General features: G+C 39.1%; 1 protein-coding gene across 1 annotated transcript; it reads left to right on the forward strand.

Annotated features, from left to right (window-relative positions):
* On the forward strand, nucleotides 1-20,150 carry ccdc24 (coiled-coil domain containing 24). Its single transcript, XM_042428486.1, has 9 exons — nucleotides 1-59; nucleotides 945-1,106; nucleotides 5,108-5,280; nucleotides 11,092-11,196; nucleotides 11,317-11,421; nucleotides 13,406-13,460; nucleotides 17,841-17,892; nucleotides 18,340-18,457; nucleotides 18,693-20,150. Exons 2-9 carry the CDS (start codon nucleotides 957-959, stop codon nucleotides 19,768-19,770), a joined length of 1,836 nt encoding a protein of 611 aa, XP_042284420.1. The 5' UTR covers nucleotides 1-59; nucleotides 945-956; the 3' UTR covers nucleotides 19,771-20,150.
* The last annotated feature ends 1 nt before the right edge of the window (nucleotide 20,151 follows it).

The following is a 20,151-nucleotide window of genomic DNA, read 5'->3' on the forward strand; positions in this document are numbered from 1 at the left end:
CCCCATAGCAACTGGAATGTTTGCCCTGGATACCACAGCCGTGCCAGATACAAGTTGAGGTGAGAGTTTTCTCCTCTTTAGCAACACAGAAAACACATTTTATAAACCTTTCCCGTGTGTTACACAAACAGCTGTATCGTTTTATGGTCAATGTCAGAAATATGCCATATGAACACGTCACTTTGTGTGAAACATTTGGTGTAACGTCAAGAGTTGGTCAGGACGCTAGCTAATCTTCCTACTACTAACGTTAGCTTTCTACTTCTTCCGGTCAATTAGTGTTAACTTACAGTTGCAAAGTGCATTTTAGTGAGTTAAACAGTGTGTCTCAAACCCTAGTAACCTGCTAATATTATGGGCTTTCGTCAGTAGTGGAAGAACTATTCAGATACTGTACTTAGCGTTAAATAAAAGTAACAATACAACAGTGAAACGGTTAAAATGAACGTTACTCCATTACAAATAAAGTCCTCAAATCTTGTTTAAGGCTAACTTAGTGTACTAAGTGTATTATATTATTGGATCAATTATTACTGATCATTTTACTTTACTGTTCTAGCTGGTCAGGGTAGAGCTGTTTTTAACTACTTTGTATACTGTTGGGCAGTTTAATCTATTAAAGTGTTAGACTCCTTTATGTGTAAAATTTTAATCAGCAAAGTGACTCCAGCTGTCAGATGAATATAGAGGAGTAAATATTTCCCTTTTAAATGTTGTAAAGTGCAGATAGAGGGTAATGTACTAATACAGAAATACTCAGGTTAAGTACAAGTGCCTCACATTTCTACTCACAGTAAGTACAGTACTTGAGTAAAAGTACTCCATCACTTATTTTTGTCCAACAAGTTCATGCATTGAACAAATATTGTCATACTCCTTAATCTCCCCTAATTTGGTATTTATTGTTATTTCATCACAGTTTCTTTCCATTTCTTCACCCTTAGACTCCCGCACATATGCAGTCTACCGATAGAAACCAGCTTTGGTCCCCTGGTCAGTCTCTGTGGAGCCTGATTGCTGAGCATGCTCCTGGGTCAGAGCTGCCAAAGATCCATGCAGCACTTGGCCACTCCCTGGTTGACATGTACACAGAGGTGCATGCTGAGGTGAGGGGGTTTTATGAATGTAATGTATTTTTTATCATTATTTCTTCAGGCAAAATGTTGCTACTCAGCTTTTTAGATGGAACATTCCCCTTCAAATTCAGTGAGTGAAGCATGTTTCATCATTCTCATTTTTCACACTTTCTGATGTCCTCTTGCATCCTTTCAAATAATTAAAATACATTGGGTCTGTTTTTAGTATGATCCCACCACAAGAGAACCACACAACCTACAAAATTTCCTTTTATACTTAGTCTCAAATTGAATCAAAAAAATGCACATCACTCCTGGCCAAACAATTTAAGAAGTCTGGTGTTATTTTGTGTAAGTAGGTTAGTTCTGCTGCATAAACTCAGTAATTACAATCCCCAGATTCCCTAATAAAAGTGAAATGTGGGTAAACTATCACTGTGCCGCCGTGAAGTCCAAATGTGAGCCAGACAGACATCAATATTTACTCAAGGCCAGCTAAACTCTCGGCCCCAAAGCCCCTAGCATGGAAAGCACTCTAGAAGCTCGGGCAAAATCACCCCGCCCAAGAAAAATTTGCAGGGCTGATGAGAAATCCCAAGCTAAGGTGGAACCTATAGTGTCACACACCTCATAAAACAGGCCAAATCTAGGTCAAGATTAAGGTGTTAAATTCAATTTCTAGATAATCTTGGGGGGAAAAAACATATCAAAGGGAAAAAAGGGTGACTGAATGAAAACAGAGTCAAATAAAATGGTCTTAAACTGAGACTAAGTGCATTGAAAATGGCTCAAATGTGGGGACATGTGGCCTTGTCTACTGAGAGAACATTCCTCTCAAGCTGAATTACATAAATTAGGTCATACCATATGCACTTAAGGTCAAATCTGTAGTTATCCCTCTTATCAGCAGTTTCTGTGGGATATAAACATCTCTGTATATGCTGTTTTCTCACATGGTGTACACACCCTGCATCTCTCCTTTCTCATACCACCAATCTCTCCTCTTTCCATCTTTCTTCTTTGCTTTTCTACTCTCCTACTTTCTGCCATCCTTTCTCTTTTTTCCTCCGTCGTGTTTGTTCTGCATCGAAATCTCTCCATCTGTAGATGCTATCATCTCTCTGCCTGCAGTGAGCCAGCGGACCAGAAAAATACTTGGACAGTTTGTCTCAACTTTCAAACCATGACATGTTGAAGCTTACCACATGTTGCTTTTGTGACAGTTCGCGTGTGACAACTACAAATCAGGCACAAACTACTTTTCACATGAAAGCAAAAGCACAACTCTCTCTCTTTCGCACACACACACAGACATGCACAGACCCTCAAGGACTCAAATATATTCAATTCACAATTAAATAATCAACCTAAGTGTCCTTTTATGTTACAAAATCGAATCATAATGATGCAGACTAATTCAACTCATCTACAGTACAGACACATTCCCATCTGCACACACACACACACACACATTTACACACAGAAAGAGGCCCAGTAAGCTTAGTGAGTCAGGGGGTCGGTATAACAGGGTTAAAGAGGCTAATCCTCAACTGTTGATAAGACCGTTAGCAACACAAATTCTTTGACTCGATTGTGAGTATCTGCGTGTGTGTATCAGTCAGAGAAAATAAGTGTGCGTGAGTGTGTGTGCGTGTGCGTATACTGTATGTATGTGTATCGCGTGCTTGTGAGTGTGACTTTCAGTATTTTTCTGATATATTTTCACCTCCAGCGTATGCAGCTGCTGGGTGTAAAGCCTCCAGACGGAAAGGAAGACTTAGGCTGAGAGCTTTAAGAAATTTCCAGGAAAAAAAAAAGAAAAAAAAAGCAAAGCACAGAGCGCCTTATTCAACTCTCAGGCTAGTGCATGCAGGTTCAGATCGCTTCCTCTTTTCCTTTTCCTTTTTTTTCCCCCTCTCCGTGTCTGCCTATCTCCATGTCTTTCTTGTTTAGTTTTTTTTCCTCTGTGCTCTGTCCCTGTCTGTTTCCCTTGCAGCCATGTAATGAATTCCATCCCTCTGTGAGCCACTGTGAAAAGTAATAGTTGATCTGCAGGCGACTCCTCCATTCCTCAGTACCACAGTTCCTCCCTCGATCAAGGTCTCCATTGTGTACGGCGGTTAGATCAGAGAGAATATTAGCCTCTCTTTTCATGTCTCCTTACAAGGCCAGTCTCTCTGCACCTCCGTCTACACTCATTCTTTCTTTCTACGCTGATTGAAAATGAGTCATTTAAGTTAAATGTATTCTAAAGCCCATTTTAAATAATTCAACATAACAATTCCTAGTCGGTTCTTTAACTGACAGGTTTCAACACAACGGTACTCCCTTAAAATAGCTCCTGGATGAGATCAACAGTCTGACAGCAGAGGGAAGGTGAGGAAAAAAAAAAATCCAGGAACAACTTGTTAGCCAGTGAGCCATGAATCCTGTAACATAAACACCTCAACACCCAAAGACAGACAGAGGAAGCCAAAGTGAGTGAAAAGGGCTGTGTATGTGTGTATTTAATATATTGTGTGAATGCTGGAGTATGAGTGGGAAAAAAAAGCCACATGTTAAACATCCTCCAGTGTATTCCTTTTAAGTGAAGTTTTGACTGAAAGGGGACAGATATGATTGACAGGCAACAGGTGTGGAGGTGTTAATGGTATCCAGACTTCACAGACACATGTACACACACACACACACACACACACAACTACTTATATGCAAACTTTGTCACTTTCTCCCATTCCCATCATCTCTTTCTCTCTCTGTTTAATTTCCCATTGGCTGTTACATTGTGGTTGTCCTGGACTTTTTTGTTTATAGCACACATAGTTGTGTACAGCTGCAGAAAACAGATTGAAAAGTACATCTATGATCCTGAACACTCAGCTGTTCTAACGGCTCACAGTGAGGAAGTCACGCATAAAGACTGACCTTTTTTCACATTTTTTTTTTTTTTACAAATCCTTGATCTGCGGTCATAATCCCAGCAAAATTACAAGCGCTGCACACGGGGCTGTTTGTCTAATGACATGGATAACATAAAAGTCACTGTGCTCATTCTGTTGCCTGTGTGTTTAGGTTACAAACCTAAAATTATGCGAAAGCATGATAACGTGGGGTGACAGTGACAGCAAGAGGTAAAGAAAGAAAGAAAATATGTTTGTTAGAAAAGAGTTTCACTCAGATTTGATGTCCCCACAGATCCAAAAGTTGTGTTGCTTCCTGTCAATGTCAACTGTTCACTGCAATTTACAGTAAACAAGGTCTTCTTGCAACAAGGATAGCTCTGATAATGATTTTACTAATAAAAAGTGAAGCAAAAAATAGATTGCAGCATAGTCCCATAAAATCAATGGAAAACTAAAACAAAGTTTGGGTAAAAGTTTGGGTGGTATTCTTTTTTTATTGAGATTTTTGTGCCAATTATATTTTTATCTCATATATTTTTAATTGTTTTTATTATTTAATTAAGGATATACTGAGTAAGAAAGAGTGAGAAACACATAGTATTTGCATTGTTTACAAGTGACTAATCAGCCCAGGATACCTGTACAGTACAGGTAATTTGGTCAACAATGCCTCTTCATCCCATGAGTTCAAACAATGTGATGTTTTTCTTAGTAAATCAACTTCGGTGCCATATGAAGACAGAATCCTTTACCTACCTGCACTACTGAGAGTACACACTGCTACACAGTATAATTGCTTCTTCACAGATTATCATGTTTTAAACTCATAGAGACTTGAAAGAAATAAGATAATCCTCCACTGCCTTCCTTGAGACATGACAAGTCCTGATATTGTCAGGGAGGCTGTCAGGGGAGTCGCTGGATGACGGATGTCTGGATCACTGCTCGCAGAAGATTGCAAGTGGACTGTCTGCTCTGCTTGAAGAGAGTGGTTCACTAAATCACTCTTACAAGTGTTTTCATTTATAGATATACCATTCTTGGCGCAGCATCATGAGTCTTAAACATCTTTAAAAAGTGTTAATGTATATCTTTAGTTGTCTTCACTAACTCTTGTAAAATTTGCAGGCAGTGATGTGGTACAAGATGTGGCAGGGGAGCCAGCAAGGTGGAAACTATAGCAGCAGCAGGGCAGGGACTCCCCTCCCTCTGGCTGACCCACCTGTAGTCAAAGAGCTGGTGAGGGCCGAGGTCCGGATGTTACTACAAAATCTCAAAGAGAGAGCCATCAGGGAAGGAAGGTAGGTGTAAGTTCTCACACACACAAGTTCACTCTCCAAGTGGTTTGACAAGCACAGTCAATCCAACTCTGACGTGCAGCTTTTGGTACAGTTGTATTTAGTTGAATTACCTAACATGGTAAAAAAGTCATTTTGCGAACTAAACAAATATTGGAAAAAAATCAAACCCCCAAATTCCACCATTGATTAATGACAAGGAATATGGTTTTGGTAGTACTGGTTTTTGTAGTGCTTTAGTATGGGTTAGGGTTTACTTCACCGCAGATTCCACTCTCTGAAAAACCTTATGACAGCTGACAAGACAGCAGGAATTGCATTTTTCACCCAAGTTCTGTGAGCATATATTTACTCTTCAAACATTCTGTCTTAATGTTTGACGGCTACAGTCTTGATAAGGCAGTTTAGTTCTAAATTGTTTAATTCCAGATTCATAAACAACCATTAGACATGTCACTTGTACAATTAATTTATGTAAAATTCAATAAATGTCAGAAATAAATGCAATTTCTCTCTTGATCAAGAGCATTTTTTTTTTACTTGTCTTAAACAAGCACAACTACTTTGGATTTTCTGTCCAGCCAAGAGGCGGGATGGGAAAGTAGGTTAAAGCCCTGCTCTCACATTCTCTACGTAATTTTTTCCTCTAACAAAGAGTGCCATAAAATGGTATATTGTCTTCCCCTGTCAGTTACAAATGGGATGGAAAGCAGAGCAACAAAGGTTTTTGGTGTCAAGATGTTGCTAACTGGTTTGGGAATTGTGGAACAATAGGACAATTATAAGAGGGAGACATCCATGCATTCCACACCAAATGCCAACAAACACTGGCCTCGACTTTAAAGGCCAAGTCACTGCTCGCTTTATTGGATTACAGATATGTTTTAGATTAAACAGGCAGCTAAATGCACAGCTTAAAAATTGCAAAGACTAAGACTGACTTACATTCAGTTGTTTGTGAGTGAAGTGCTCACAGGGAGAGATTGAAGCTTGACATTGTCTGTATTTTATGAAGCACATTCATCAGGGAGTTATAAGCTCCTGGAGGAGTGGTTATAAAACTTTCTAATTGCTGTTTGGTTTTTAATTTCTACAGCTAATCTTACAACTCAGGTCAGGGATGGGCTTGTAGCACTGTGCAATTTAATGGCATTTATTGAAATTCTCTGAAGAATGTCATAAAAACTGTTAAGGGAGGATAATTTCAGCTTTGTAAAACTGCCCTACATCATTACATTACAATATAACAGCCTAATTTATGTATCAAAGTGTATGTATGTGTGTGTGTGTGTGTGTGTGTGTGTGTGTGTGTGTGTGTGTGAGAAGATGTACAAGTATGTGTAAGTGTGTGAGAGTCTACGCTAGTAACTATCCCAGCAACTACCTCCCTGCTGCCAGGAATGTTGCCCCATGTCACCACTCTGGTTTTGCTGAGGCCTTTTAGAAGAAGCACAATATAAGACAGATTGTTCTCTGTTTTTGTCACTAACCATTTATTGCCTGTCAATTTGTCGACTTGGTTTTTATTGTAATCCTCTTTTTTTTCTGTGTCCATTTTCGTTGTGTTGTTAAGCTAAAGGCTGCAGGCAACTCTTCAGTGGTATTTTGTGTATATCCCACAGATTTGTGCCACATTAACCTAGCTGTAGAAGCTAGTAGCTACATATGCTTTAAGTAGCTTAAGTAGCTTTAAGTAGTAATAGCACACTGTAAAAATACTCAGTTACAAGAAAAATACACCATACAAAAAATGGCCCATGTGAGTGTTATACTATTACTACTACTAGTACTACTGCTATTACTATCTCATATTATTAAATCACTTAATGCTGATGCAATTATGCATAAGTAGGATATTACTGTTGTAGTTGGTTGAAGTCCTGCAAATTTGAACTATTTTATTACTTATACTGTTAGTTAGCAATGTGTAATTTTCTTTATAAGATTATTGTATGTTTTCTTCATATATTTTTTTGTTTTATTTATTTGGTTCATCAGCTGTTACATTAGCTTAATTTGTAAGTAGTAGGGGAGAACGGGGTAACATGAGCCACTTTTTACATATGATGATTTTACTGCAAAATGAAAGTGTATTTGTTTCAAATAATAGTTACTATATATACCTCAGGTTGTTGTGCTCCAATGGAAATTAAAACAAGTTATCTAATTATTATGGTTTAAGAACAATGACCCATCAAAAAAAGTTAGTCCTATGGCACAACTTACCTCAAGGTAGGGGTAAAATGAGCATGGGGATGGGGTAAATAGTGTTACCATTATATACTCATATAAAAATTACACAAAATCAAACAAATTAATTATGAAATTAAAAATAATTTTGAACTTTATTATGCCATCAATTTAACAAAACAAAAACTTGTACTTTTAAGTAAAATCACATGTTTGTGTCTTGTTGTTCACATGTTACCGAAACATTTTCAGTAAAGATTAAACTGTGATCTTTGGGTGTTAGCTACAGAGAGAATGTGTGTGTAAATGTGCTTTTGTGTATACAGACAGGTGACAAATTAAAGAAAAAACTGGTACAGGTCTGAATGCTTGACCCCTACAGTGATGGGTTCTGGGGGCTCTGTTATGCTGTGGGAGGCATTTTGCTGGCATGGTTTGGGTCCACTTATCCCCTTAGAGGGAAGGATCACTGCAAATCAATACAAAGTTGTTGTGAGTAATCACCTTTATCCTATGATGAAACATTTCTATCCTGATGGGAGTGGTCTCTTCCAGGATGACAATGCCCCCATCCATAGAGCACGAGGGGTCACCGAATGGTTTGATGAGTATGAAAATGATGTGAATCATATGCTATGACCTTCACAGTCACCAGATCTCAACCCAATTGAACACCTATGGGAGATTTTGGACTGAGGTGTTAGACAGAGCTCTCCACCACCATCATCAAAACACCAAATGAGGAAATATCTTTGTGAAGAATGGTGTTCATCCCTCCAGAAGAGCTCAGAGACTTTTAGAATCAATGCCAAAGCGTATTGAAGCTGTTCTGGCAGCATGTGGTGGCCCTACACCTTACTAAGACACTTTATGTCGGCTTTTCCTTTAATTTGTCACCTGTCTTTATGTACAGCGTGTTTGTTTGTGGCTTAAATTTAACATTAGTCAACAATTAGGTATTTATTCATCAACATTGTAGCACTTGTAACATGGATCAGACATGAACAGTGTCTCTAGCCTCTACAATATCAGAAAATAATTTTGAGGGTAAATTGAGCCATTGACTCAACCCCGACATCACTGGCACGTTTTACCCCACAACCTCCATTTTGACAAAACTGTTTCACACAGTGGCTCAGATCCACAATTATGCTAAGTTTATGACCTTGTTTTGTAGCTTACACTGACTTAAATTAACATGTAATAATGTCCAAAACTTATCTTTTTTAATTAAGATACAAGACTGATAACTTTAGTAACATGATGAATTCACTTGGCATGACAAAAAACATTTTTTTTGCTCTGTTTTGCTGACCACTCTCTCCATGTGCTTGAGTCCAGGATGGATTGAGTAATGTGAACTATTCTTTCTTAATTTGTGGTCACATGATTACTTTTGCTTATGGTTACCTTCATAAAGGGGGTGGCTCATTTTACCCACTGGCTCTATTTACCCCGTTCTCCCCTAACTAGTAACTAAAGCAGTCTAATACTGTGTATGTAGTGCAGTAAAAAAGTACAGTATTTCCCTCTGAAATATTGTAAAGTAGAAGTATGAAGCAGAATGAAATTAAATAAAGAGACTCATATTTTTACATGAAGGATTAGGCTGGTTTTCTATATTTTTCTTTCTTCTTTTTGCAGAGCTGATGGGATTCTGTGCCACAGACCTCCGTTGTTGTCCAAAAACTATTAAAAAGACATCAATGAAGCACACCGTTGCACTGAGTGACATGTTCCTTCACCCTGAGGACAAGGCATGCTCATGTGTGCGCGGTTCTTTGTGCTCCATTGTAAAATTCTCAAAGAACTTTAATACAAAGTCAAGAGATTATGATATGCAGCACAACAAGCTAGTAAAGCACTGTAATAGTTTTTAGACAACAATGGAGGTCTACAGCACAGAGGAATACAATATATCAGGCTTTGGATACACACACAATACTTATAAGTAGGATGAGTTCATTGTTGGTTTGGCTCTACACATGAGAATTGTTGACAATGAGAAAAAAATAGATCATCACACACCTCATCCTTTAAGTGCAATACTTGAATAAATGTGCTTAGTAACATTGTACCACTGTTAGTTTTTACAATGCCTACATGCCTACATTCCTTGTTACCCTTTCCATCCACATCATAAAACAAAAAAATGTTCCATTACCACTGGCACTAACAGATGCAGTATTGTTGTGTGTTTTCGCTTCAATTTAAAATTAAAGACTTCCCACAGTGTGGTCCCTTGCAGAATCTAAAATGGCTCGAGCATCAAAAGAAATATGAAATTTATTATGTACGATTGGTGCTTGTTATGACAGCTCAGTTGACAGGGATTTTAGTTTGAAGTAAACTTAGAGTGGTTTCTTTCAAGTCAACCAGACCTGATGTTTCGGCTGACAATCCAATATCATAAGGCCACAGATCCAATGCCCACAATAGCACTCACTATGTCTTATTAAAGTGTCACCGAGCGGGACACGAACTGAAGCCTTACTTGCTCGCACATCATAACTTACTCTTGTAAAGTGCTTCGGCCAGGATGTAAATGGATTACAAAAAGTCCCATTCAGCGGGAGAAATGTAGCCTATTGTTATCGGCTGTGTAGGAACGCTGCCAAAAAAAGTATTGGTGCCACACAGGCTGTGCCAGCACAAATTGCCTTTTCTCTTTGAAGTTGGCTTCAGTACACTTGTTGACCTTGATGCATGGTGCTGTGTTTGTGTGTGTGTGTGTGTGTTTCAGGTCTTTGATTGTTCAGTTAGGCCAAGTCCCAAGTGTATATCAGCTGAATAGCTTTCAGGAATGAACTGAACACACTTCCCCGTAATAACACTTACACTTAATAAGGCTCCAGAACTCTCTGTTTGTCAATTTAGTTCAATTTAATATGCTTTGTTGGCATGGAAATTGAGAAATATTGCCAAAGCATCAAGATAGAGACCAGCATCTCTCTCTTTTATATTCCCAGCCGGAAATTATTTTGTGTGTGTGTGTATGTATGTGTGTGTGCGCTCTATTTTAACCTAATTTACCAAAAATGTTAGCCAAGAATGTTCTCCTATATTTGTAGCAAAGGCCTAACAGAACAAGATGCCACATCAAAGGCAGCCAAGGGGGGTAAAAATAGTTCTCATCCCCATAACAGATTTTTATTGTGATTTGAACCATTTGTATGAGGGCGTGGGTGGGTGTGTACCCTTGTAAAAGTCAGCTGATTTATCTTATTGGCCTCCTCCTGTGTGGTCCTGATGCCCGAGTCATCTACCGACCTTCACACACACCTCCATGTCATTGTCTGTGTGATTTGCTGGTGGCTGGAAAAGACACATTTTTTGTCATGCAGGGACTATAAAATTAAGCAGAACTGACCAGGCAGTCACCCCGCCTGCAGCTGCCTACAACAGTTGCTTGTTTCTTTTTTTTCCCCTGGAGATCATTCAGAAAATATAATCACCATCAGAAATCACCACCAGAAACTCTTGCATACAGCAAGAATGCATGACTCACTTTTTTCCGGCCAGACATACATATTCATCCAAGTCATTCAGATAAATACTGAAAAGAGTTTGAGATAAACAAACTCATATAAAAAGTTGATCTTTCTTTGTGTCTTGTTGCTATAGAGATGATGAGGAGTTCTTGTTTCGGTACAAACCCGAGACTGTAAACTACGCCCTGGGTCACCTTGACAGCTGTACTGACCTTGGAGACAATGATAATGAAAGCAGGTTTGTAACATGGGTGAAAAAGAATTTGAATATTTTGCTGAATTGATACAGCACCTCTCATAATGTGGGAAAATGTATTCTTTTTCCTTTTCTTACTTTTTTTACTCTCCTCTCCTCCAGACCCAGCTCTAACTGTTCAGTCCAGTCCAATGCTGAAGATGAGATTGACACAGTGAAAGACAAACTGAATGTCGCTGACATAGACAAAGTGGTGGACCACCTCAAGTAAGTTGCGTAGAGCAGTGGTTCCCAACCCAATAAGTTGTGAGCAGTTCAACCAAAGAGTGATTTTCTTCACAAGTTATTCAGTTTGAAGGATTTTAGAGGCCTTAAACCTTCAATAATGGATTTTTTTTTGGCAACGGACGCAAGTTGTGAACACAACACTGATATGATAGCCTTTTAAATTGATATAGTGAACTTGTTAGCAAACTGTTACTTATTTATCTAGCAGTTACATTATCATTTTAATCATTGTAAGCATTGGAGTCATGTTTATGTCCACCTGATGAATGTCCAATATTCACTCTCCTTTAGCTCTGTTTTTGATCTCTACCAACTCCTGAGGGAAATACCTGACTCTTTAGTGGATAAATGCTCCACTATGTTCACCAGTTAGTCAACAATCCAACTGTGTCTGTTAGCTGTTTGGCGCTGAGTCTGTTTTAAGAGATTTTTCTCTGAAAACAGCTGCCTACAGCATCCGAAAATGACATTATGACAGCGGTGAGAGCGAACCAAAATAGTAAAGTTGCAGGCGGGACAGCTTAACAATGAGCTGAAACTCACTATGAAGCTCCTCAAGGCTGAGAGGAGCTGCAGAGTCAGGTGATAAATCTCTGTAGGTTTATCACTACTGACATTACACATTGTCATTTGATACATTGTTCTTGTAAAAAACACAGATTATAGCCACTTTAAGTATCCAGTATTTCATCAAAACAAAACAAAAATAAGAGTCAGAAAAAAGTAAACATAACATTATACACGTGAAATATATTATCTCTTTCTTATTCGATTAATTGCCCTGTGACCCATTAGATTCTTTCTTCGGAGCCCTATGGGGGCTCCTGACCCCCAGGTTGGGAACCACTGGCATAGATCAACCTATGTCACAATGGTACAATACTTACATCAAAAGTAACATGAAAGAACACCTGTCTGGATTGGTGTAGACCTGTAATTCTAAGTAACAGAGACACATCATGCTTACTGAGCTTTTGTGTTTGTTCTTTGTGGTATGTACCTTCATTTGTTGTAAATGGCATAATTCATATGTGCTCTGTGAGTTGGTTCGAGTTGTTTTGGAGTCCTTTCACCCTTTACCCCCATTTTCTTCCTTTAGTTCCCCTCAGCTATCCTCTGTGGCTTCTGTCGCTGCCCTCATTCACACTCCATCCTTCTTTTCCTTCCTTCATCCCTTGCTTTGAGGCCCACAGGGCAATGCAGTCACTGGGGCTACCTTGGAAGGGAGCCCCCCCCCCCTGTCTCTCTCTCTTTCTCCCCCTCTCTCTCTCTCCCATTTCCTGACTTGACCAGAACAAAAGGCTCCATTGTCAGAAAATGGATCCCAGACTGGGCCAGAGTCAGCAGAAGATTCTTTTTCATTTGAAAGAAGTGAATAAAGTCTACTATGGTTATGTAACCAGAGAAGGAGAAAATGTATGGGGGAGAGAGAGGGAAGAGAAAAATAGGACAGTGTTTCCTCAGTACTTCAGGAAAGCTACAGAGGATAAACTCTGAGCAGACACCAAGTGCACCTAAAGTAACAGCCTCAATTGTGTTAGTGGGTTGTGCTACAGCTTTTGCTAATCCATCTGCCACTGTACCTTTACAGCATTTTGAAATCCATACTGTATGATATAGAGTTTAATCACATCATGGACCTATAACTTATATCAAATACCTATAACTTTTATCAAATTTCACATTGTCACTGTTCAAACTGATGATACTCATACAATTGTCAATTTACATTTAAGACAGAAAACCACAGCCATTTATAAGAAGAAGCCTGATGCTTGTAACCAAGGTGTTTGGTTGTGTTTGCATGTTGTGACTGTCAAACACATAGTTTCCACTTTGACCTAGATTTTAGTGTTTGGCTCGATAATCTTTTTTAATGAAAAACAACTGGACCGATGATAAACTTCAAGACTGATTTTGTTCTTTTTTATTAATGTTTATCCTGCTGTCTTTCTCTTTCTAGGTCTGTGCTAACAGAGGAATGTAAAGCGTTGAAGAAACAAGTAAAACATTTACAGGTAAGAAGAACAGGATGGAAAATCACCAAGTACTGAATTAATCTTTAATCCTCTTTGATTTTCTGTCTGTCAGTGCAACAGTGATCAAAATCCAAAAATTATTTATGGGAAACCAGGTTAGTACCAAAGTATTGATTTACTGTATTGCAGCTGTTAGAGGATTCTACAATCAGAATTCATGTACCCACAGGGATACTGTAATTTAGAGGAGGGGACAAAAGAGCAAGTGAACCTACAGCCATGCTTTTCAGTTCTTACCATTTTCTACCTGCTAAGCAGTGCTTCACCTTTTCTTTGCCTGTAACATAGAAAACTCGTAGTATTTAGCCATGCTGGAATTATGACTAACTAGCAAATGTTAGCAAGCTAACATGCTAAATGACACTGACCATGATAAACATAACACCTGTCTACTGTGAGTGTCTAAGTGCGACCTCACAGAGCTGCTAACATGAGTGTAGATTCTTAGTTTTACATAGTATCTAATCAGATCCCAAAGTTAAGAAAATGATTGAAAAATGAAACTTAAATGAAGCAAATATACACTTAATGTGCATACTTCTAGTTTTATATACAGCAATAATGAAAAATGTCAACAATGTGCCTTTAATCACCTCTTCACTGGTTAAAATTTGTGTAAATGTGCTTGGAAGAGAAAAGGAATTTGGATTTTCATCCAAATTGGAAGACTTAACACAGAGTGACATCTGTGCTAAGCAGGAAAATGTTTGAACTTTCCAACCAAAATCACATATTTTAGATTGTGATTCTTAACATCTGTTTTGTGTTTTCAAGGCATGTCAGTATTAACTGTCTTTTGCAGTTTTTGTTGTCTGTGCTGGTGCTGGAAAATAGGAGTAACATACTGTGTGTGTGAAAATATGTTTGAAGTCCAGGTAAACAGTTACAGTAAGTGTTCTGCCTGAGGTCTGTCTCATCCACCACCATCATGTTTGACACAGCTGAGATTACTATTGATTCCGTGTTATTCTATGTGCTTAAAATGTATAGCTGGTGACAGCCTTTAAATGGAGCCAAATCAGGCATTTAGTTGATACACTGCAATCTAACTGCCTTTGTTGTGCAGCATGAAGCAGTTGTTCATAAATGGGTCCTACCACAACCGTAATGACCCATTTTCGCTTAGCAGGAGTGAGGTTCACAAAAGGACTTGGCTCAGCACTAGCCAAGTACTAGAGTAACTCCTACACACCTACTGTACCAACTCCGGCTCAGTTGTTTAAAGTGTGTATAGAAGGTAAGGTCAGTCCATTAAGAAACCTGTATAATGTCATCTATGGGCAGAAATATTTGTCACATAATCTCTATTCACAGATATCTGCATACGAATGCAGAATCTGTAGGCAACGGGACAAGATTTGGGTACCTGAAGCCTTCTGGTTTCCGTTTGTAGTCCAAGTAGTATTGACCGATCACGTTTGAGCGGGCTTTGGTTGCATGCAGGTAAACAGTCCATGTGGAGAGCAAAAGAGGTGGAACACATTGGCCGAAATGCAATCTCAGAGACCACTGGCTATCATCAGACGATGATTATCCGGATATTCACTGGCTACACCGGAAGCCCTGAAATATTGGTTGTCGCTCCCAAAGGCTAAATCATCGTCAGACAGATAACCGATGGGTTCTGAGATTGTGTGTTACTAGAGTTTTAATAATTTATATTTGAATTGCTTAACTTGTATAATTGCATTAAAAAACTGTATTTGAATTACATCATTTGAATTTGTATACTTTAACTTGAATAACTGCATTGAAAAACGGAAAAAAAACTCCTTTTCATTTACTGTAACAACTATTTTCTCTCAACGATATCAACGACCAATAAGAGCTAGATAGCCGTCGAGAGCCTAGAGTTTTCTCTATTCTATGTAAAAACTGTAGTTTATGTGTTGCCATTTCGGATAAAAATTACTTTATGCAAGTTTTGTGCCTGATCCGTCGCCATAGTAACATTGTGGCCTGAGTGGGCTTCTGTTAATACCATCATCATAATATCATCATTGTAAATGGATCAAGTTCATTTTTGAAATTGCGCAAAAATTCCCCTTCAGTTCTCTGAAGCTGAATGCCATCAGTTTTCAGCATGCTGAAGCATGACCAAAGGCAATAAAGGCCAGAAATAGTCTCTCAAATATCCTGCGTTCCAAAATACAGGCTGCATTTTCACTTCAGCTTAACACATTCATTTACTACAACTTACTATATAAATTACCATAACTGAGTATTTTCCAAACCAGTTGAGTGAACACGAATGGGTGGGTTACAGCCATAAAGGCTCTCATCTCTGTTGGTGAATGCGATCTTATATACTGAATGCTATCTTAAGAATAATTATATAATTAAATGTGGTTCTGGAGTTTCTCCAATCAATGCTCTCCACTTAAAGTTACTCTGGTAAGGTTACTTCCAATATCCACATAAAAGCCTGGGGCTGGTTTATATGAATGCACTGATGCTTTTCTGTCTGAATGCGTTGGTGTTCTATTTAAATTGGTTAAAGTTGCCTCTTCTGATGCTTTTGTGGATGATGTCAGTCCACAAGTTTGGCTGTAAAAAGATCCCTGTGTGCTTTTATAATCAGTCACAGCCATAGACACTTTGTGCAAAGGACAGAAGGTGGATTTTCCCCAGTCGATAATAATATAATGAGTGCCTTAGCAGTGCCAAAACTTTCCTGTGGCTAAGGAACTTGCCACTGAAATCAACAATAATGTTGCTTTTATGGTCTTTTGCTTGCCTTAGCTGGGCAGAAATGGTTTGATGTTGGCACAATCTTAAATGGGATCTCTAAAGGTGACATGTTAGACAAGATGAGCGTTTGGTCAAAATAGATCCTAAACCACTCACTAGATAAGTATCAATAATCAGAGCATGACCGGTATAAGCTGACACTACTGAATAAAAAATCTAAACTATCAAAATCTGGTCACACTGCTGCAGTTCGTGTGACCAGCTGATGAAATACAATGTTTTTTCATGAGGATGTTGAACGTTTTTACAGGTGGAACCAGCAAAACCATCACATAAGATGATAAAAAAAAAAGCAGCCATCATAAACTTGTTTCAGCTGGCTTTTGAGTGGTGATCCTTGTCCTCATGTTTCAAGTTTTCCATCAACTGAGGGAGATGCTGTGTAGGAGCCTGGCGGACACAAGTGGATTTTGGTTGTAGAGACTCATGTTTAAGAATAATGACAGTAGCATACAGGCCTTCCTAAAATATCAGCAAATCAGCGCCATGGCTATATGGGTTCAAACCCCACATGGACCACAAAGCCTATTTTCAGGACGTGTGTGCTTTAGAGTTTAGGATTTCAGTCACTTTACTGTCAGAGACGGCACACATACTTCAGCTCCGAAAGACGACATGAGGAGGTTTGGGTCTGAATCCCACTGGGAAAATAGTCCAAAAATATATGTTTTAACTGTCAGTTTCCTAGCCTGTGGATATCTTTCTGTGTGTGTGTGTATGTGTGTGTGTACATGTGTGTGTGTTTGTTTGTGTAATGGACTATATAGTCTGTGGTTGCTATAAAGATTCTCCATTAGCGGTTGAGCTGGTGTAAAATGAGCAAAGGAGGCTGCCAGTTACTCAACTCACACACACACATACATACACACATACACACACACACAGAGTTGTGTTTCCATCACTTGAGAGGACATTACATTGACTTACATTAATTTCCTGCAGACTTATCCTAACCTTAACCATAACCACCACACGCCTAACCCTAACCTTAACTTTAAACCAAATCTTCACCCTGAAATTAATGATTTACGTTAAGGGGACTTGCTTTTTGTCCCCATAAGGGAGGCAAGTCCCCACATACTGACTGTGCAAAAAGATTTACGTCCCCACAATGTGACGAATACCTGGACCACACACGCACACACACACACACACACACACATAAAGACACACTTTTCAATCAGGTTTTCGGTTTTGCAAGCTACTGACATGCACGCACACACACACACAGAGCACTATGGTTTTCATTTACTCTGGATATAAATGTTTGAGGCCATATTATTATGGAACACTGCTGCTCAATCGTTTAGTGGTCTCTCCCTCACACACACACATAAACACACACACACAGAGGGAAAGAGAGAGAAAGAGACACACACACACACATTCCTTTCCTCTTTCTCCCCTTGTTATTTTTATCCTTTTTCCTTGTTCCTTTGCTATTTCCAAAGGCTTCCTTGAACATGTTTAATACATTTGCCTCCTTTTTTCCACCTACCCTCATTTGGCTTAGTTTGTCCCTGTCTGTGCCATAGTGCTCTGATAATATGATATGCACAGTTACATAAGCCCTGTCCTTCACTGTTCTGTGATTTGTGTTTCTTGCAGGGAAATATTAGACAAAAGTGTGAATTGGATAAAACAGAACCTACACTTGCAGGTGAGTCCATATAAGAACATTTTGGCAACTGCTGCCATCTGGTGGCACATTGTTGTTCATCACATGGTGTGTGAGGACAATTCTCCTCTTCATCTCTTTATCGTGTCATTTAATCTTTAGCACAGTGAATACATTTACTGATAAACTGTGAATAATAGTTTTACCCACCCTCTATTAGCTGGTGAAGCTTTGTCATCGTCAAACATATTTAGGAATGAAAAAGGAGAGATTGAAGGCTCGAGTCTAATCTATCCACTGTGGGATAAATGGCATAGAAACTAATTGAGCACATTTTCAGTACTCAAAAATGAATACTTGCTTTTTTTTCTTATCCTCTAGCTGATTGTTATCTTTTGATGGTTTTCTGTTCTTAAGTGTCTGACAGTGTGTTTCAATCATACCTCAACATTTTAACATGCTTAAAAATCTGTGTTTGTTTATCTGTAGAGTTGAGAGAGCTTAGAGGAGCTATACAAACAGACTTAGAGCTGTACCCCTCTTCTTTCGCCTCGTCATACTTGACTTCCTCCCCTCTCCCTGTGAAAGCATTGAAAAACAGATTCAGGTCAGTATGTTTTGTTGTCGCTCACACTGCACAGTTGATACCTAAAATAGATGTTTCACTTTTGTTTGTGATTTTTGCCTTCTTATTGTACTCAAGCTCTCTAAATGTAAATGTATTGTTGGTCTTCATTTATTTTACACCATCTCAATAAATACATTCAGCACATTTGTACTGCAAGTCTTTTTGTTGCAAGAAAATGAAGAAAATGTTTCTCATTCTCACTCCTCTCCTCCAGACTGTCAGCAGGACAAAGGGCTTGTGATAAGACTTTGCAAGCTTTAACCACTACATCAGTCTTAAGACCACATCCACCTCCTGCTCTGCGCCATGTGAACCCCATTCCACCAGTTGGACCTCCTCTCATTCAGAACTCAATTAATACTTCTTCGCTGTCTAGAACTCATGGTCAGCATAGAAGCACATCAGCCTCCGCTGGATCAAGTAAAACACAAACAACTATCTCCAACAGGATCGTCACTTCTGGGCACAGGAATGCTTATCTTACCACGTGTGGCACTGACAAGAAAATGGTTAAACATTTAGACCACTGCAATCCAGAGCGAGATAGTGCTGGTCTCCATCGCAGGACCCCAACTTCTAGTTCTAGTTTTCAAATAAAAACTCAAAGAAATTCACCCGTCCAAGCAGCCCATCTATCATCTCATCGTGCTATCCACAGCCCGGGCAGGGAGTGTGATTTATCACCACAGACGGCGAGAAACAGCAGCCTTGCCCCGAGTTCAAGAAACATCAATATTATCCCTTCAGCTGTTCCTGCTCTCAGCCCTCTCTGTGATGCAGGCAGTTACAGCAGCAATAGTGCTGACCATTCTGTGTCAACAACAGGAAAATCAACGACACAAAATGGGCCACAGAATAGCACCCGTGGAGGTAGTTCAGTGTCAACAACAGTGCAGACACATAATGACAGGAAAAGTACTACTGAGAGTTTTCATTCTTATGTTACACAGAAACATTCAGTCTTGTCTGAAACTGGGCGCCCTCCTGCACAAAATTGCACCATGAAGAGAAACAATGGAATTTACAGAAATAAAAATGGTCATCTTAGGGAGGATGTCAGCCACCAGCAGAGGCTAAGTAGCCACTGCTTGACAAACCGCTCCTCATGTCATCCAGAAAGTAGTGGTACCCATCCAAAGCCTATACAAATAAATGGACAATTCTCCACTTCCCCAAAAAGACCACTTGAGGGCACCACAAGTCAGCCAAAAAGAGTCCAAGAAGCACAGAAAGAGCAGGAGTTTCTCAACAGGTTTTTTCAGCCAGTTCCTCCTGCAAGAGTGCCAACTTGAAGTCAGCCACTGACCAGACAGCTGGGGTTAAATAAAGGAGATAACTGGGAGGGCTGTGGTGGGGAAAAAAAGGAAGGGACATTTATAGACATTTCTAATAAAGATTTTTACCGCTTTCTACGTTGTGATGAGGAATCATAGAAGCTTGATTATATTTGGGAGCATGATGAATTGACAGTTGCATAAATTCAGAGTATATGGACAAAAATAGATGGAATAATTTACAGCTTTCTAGTCCTTTCCTGTCCATAAAGCGTGAATTAAAATTAACTTGAACTCTCAGTTATCTACAGACAAGGACAGTGACCTATGTTAAGTAATTTTGCAGTGTCTAAATATTTGATTGAAATAAATGTGTCGTTAAAAATGACAAATAACTAC

Source organism: Thunnus maccoyii, chromosome 12 (genome assembly GCF_910596095.1).
Source record: "Thunnus maccoyii chromosome 12, fThuMac1.1, whole genome shotgun sequence".
NCBI lineage: Eukaryota > Metazoa > Chordata > Actinopteri > Scombriformes > Scombridae > Thunnus > Thunnus maccoyii.

Coding starts and splice junctions, on each gene's coding strand:
- ccdc24 (XM_042428486.1), top strand. CDS start 957: ATGCAGTCTACCGATAGAAACCAGCTTTGGTCCCCTGGTCAGTCTCTG. Junction 5,281..11,091: donor AGAGCCATCAGGGAAGGAAG/GTAGGTGTAAGT, acceptor TTGTTGCTATAG/AGATGATGAGGAGTTCTTGT. Junction 11,422..13,405: donor AAAGTGGTGGACCACCTCAA/GTAAGTTGCGTA, acceptor TTCTCTTTCTAG/GTCTGTGCTAACAGAGGAAT.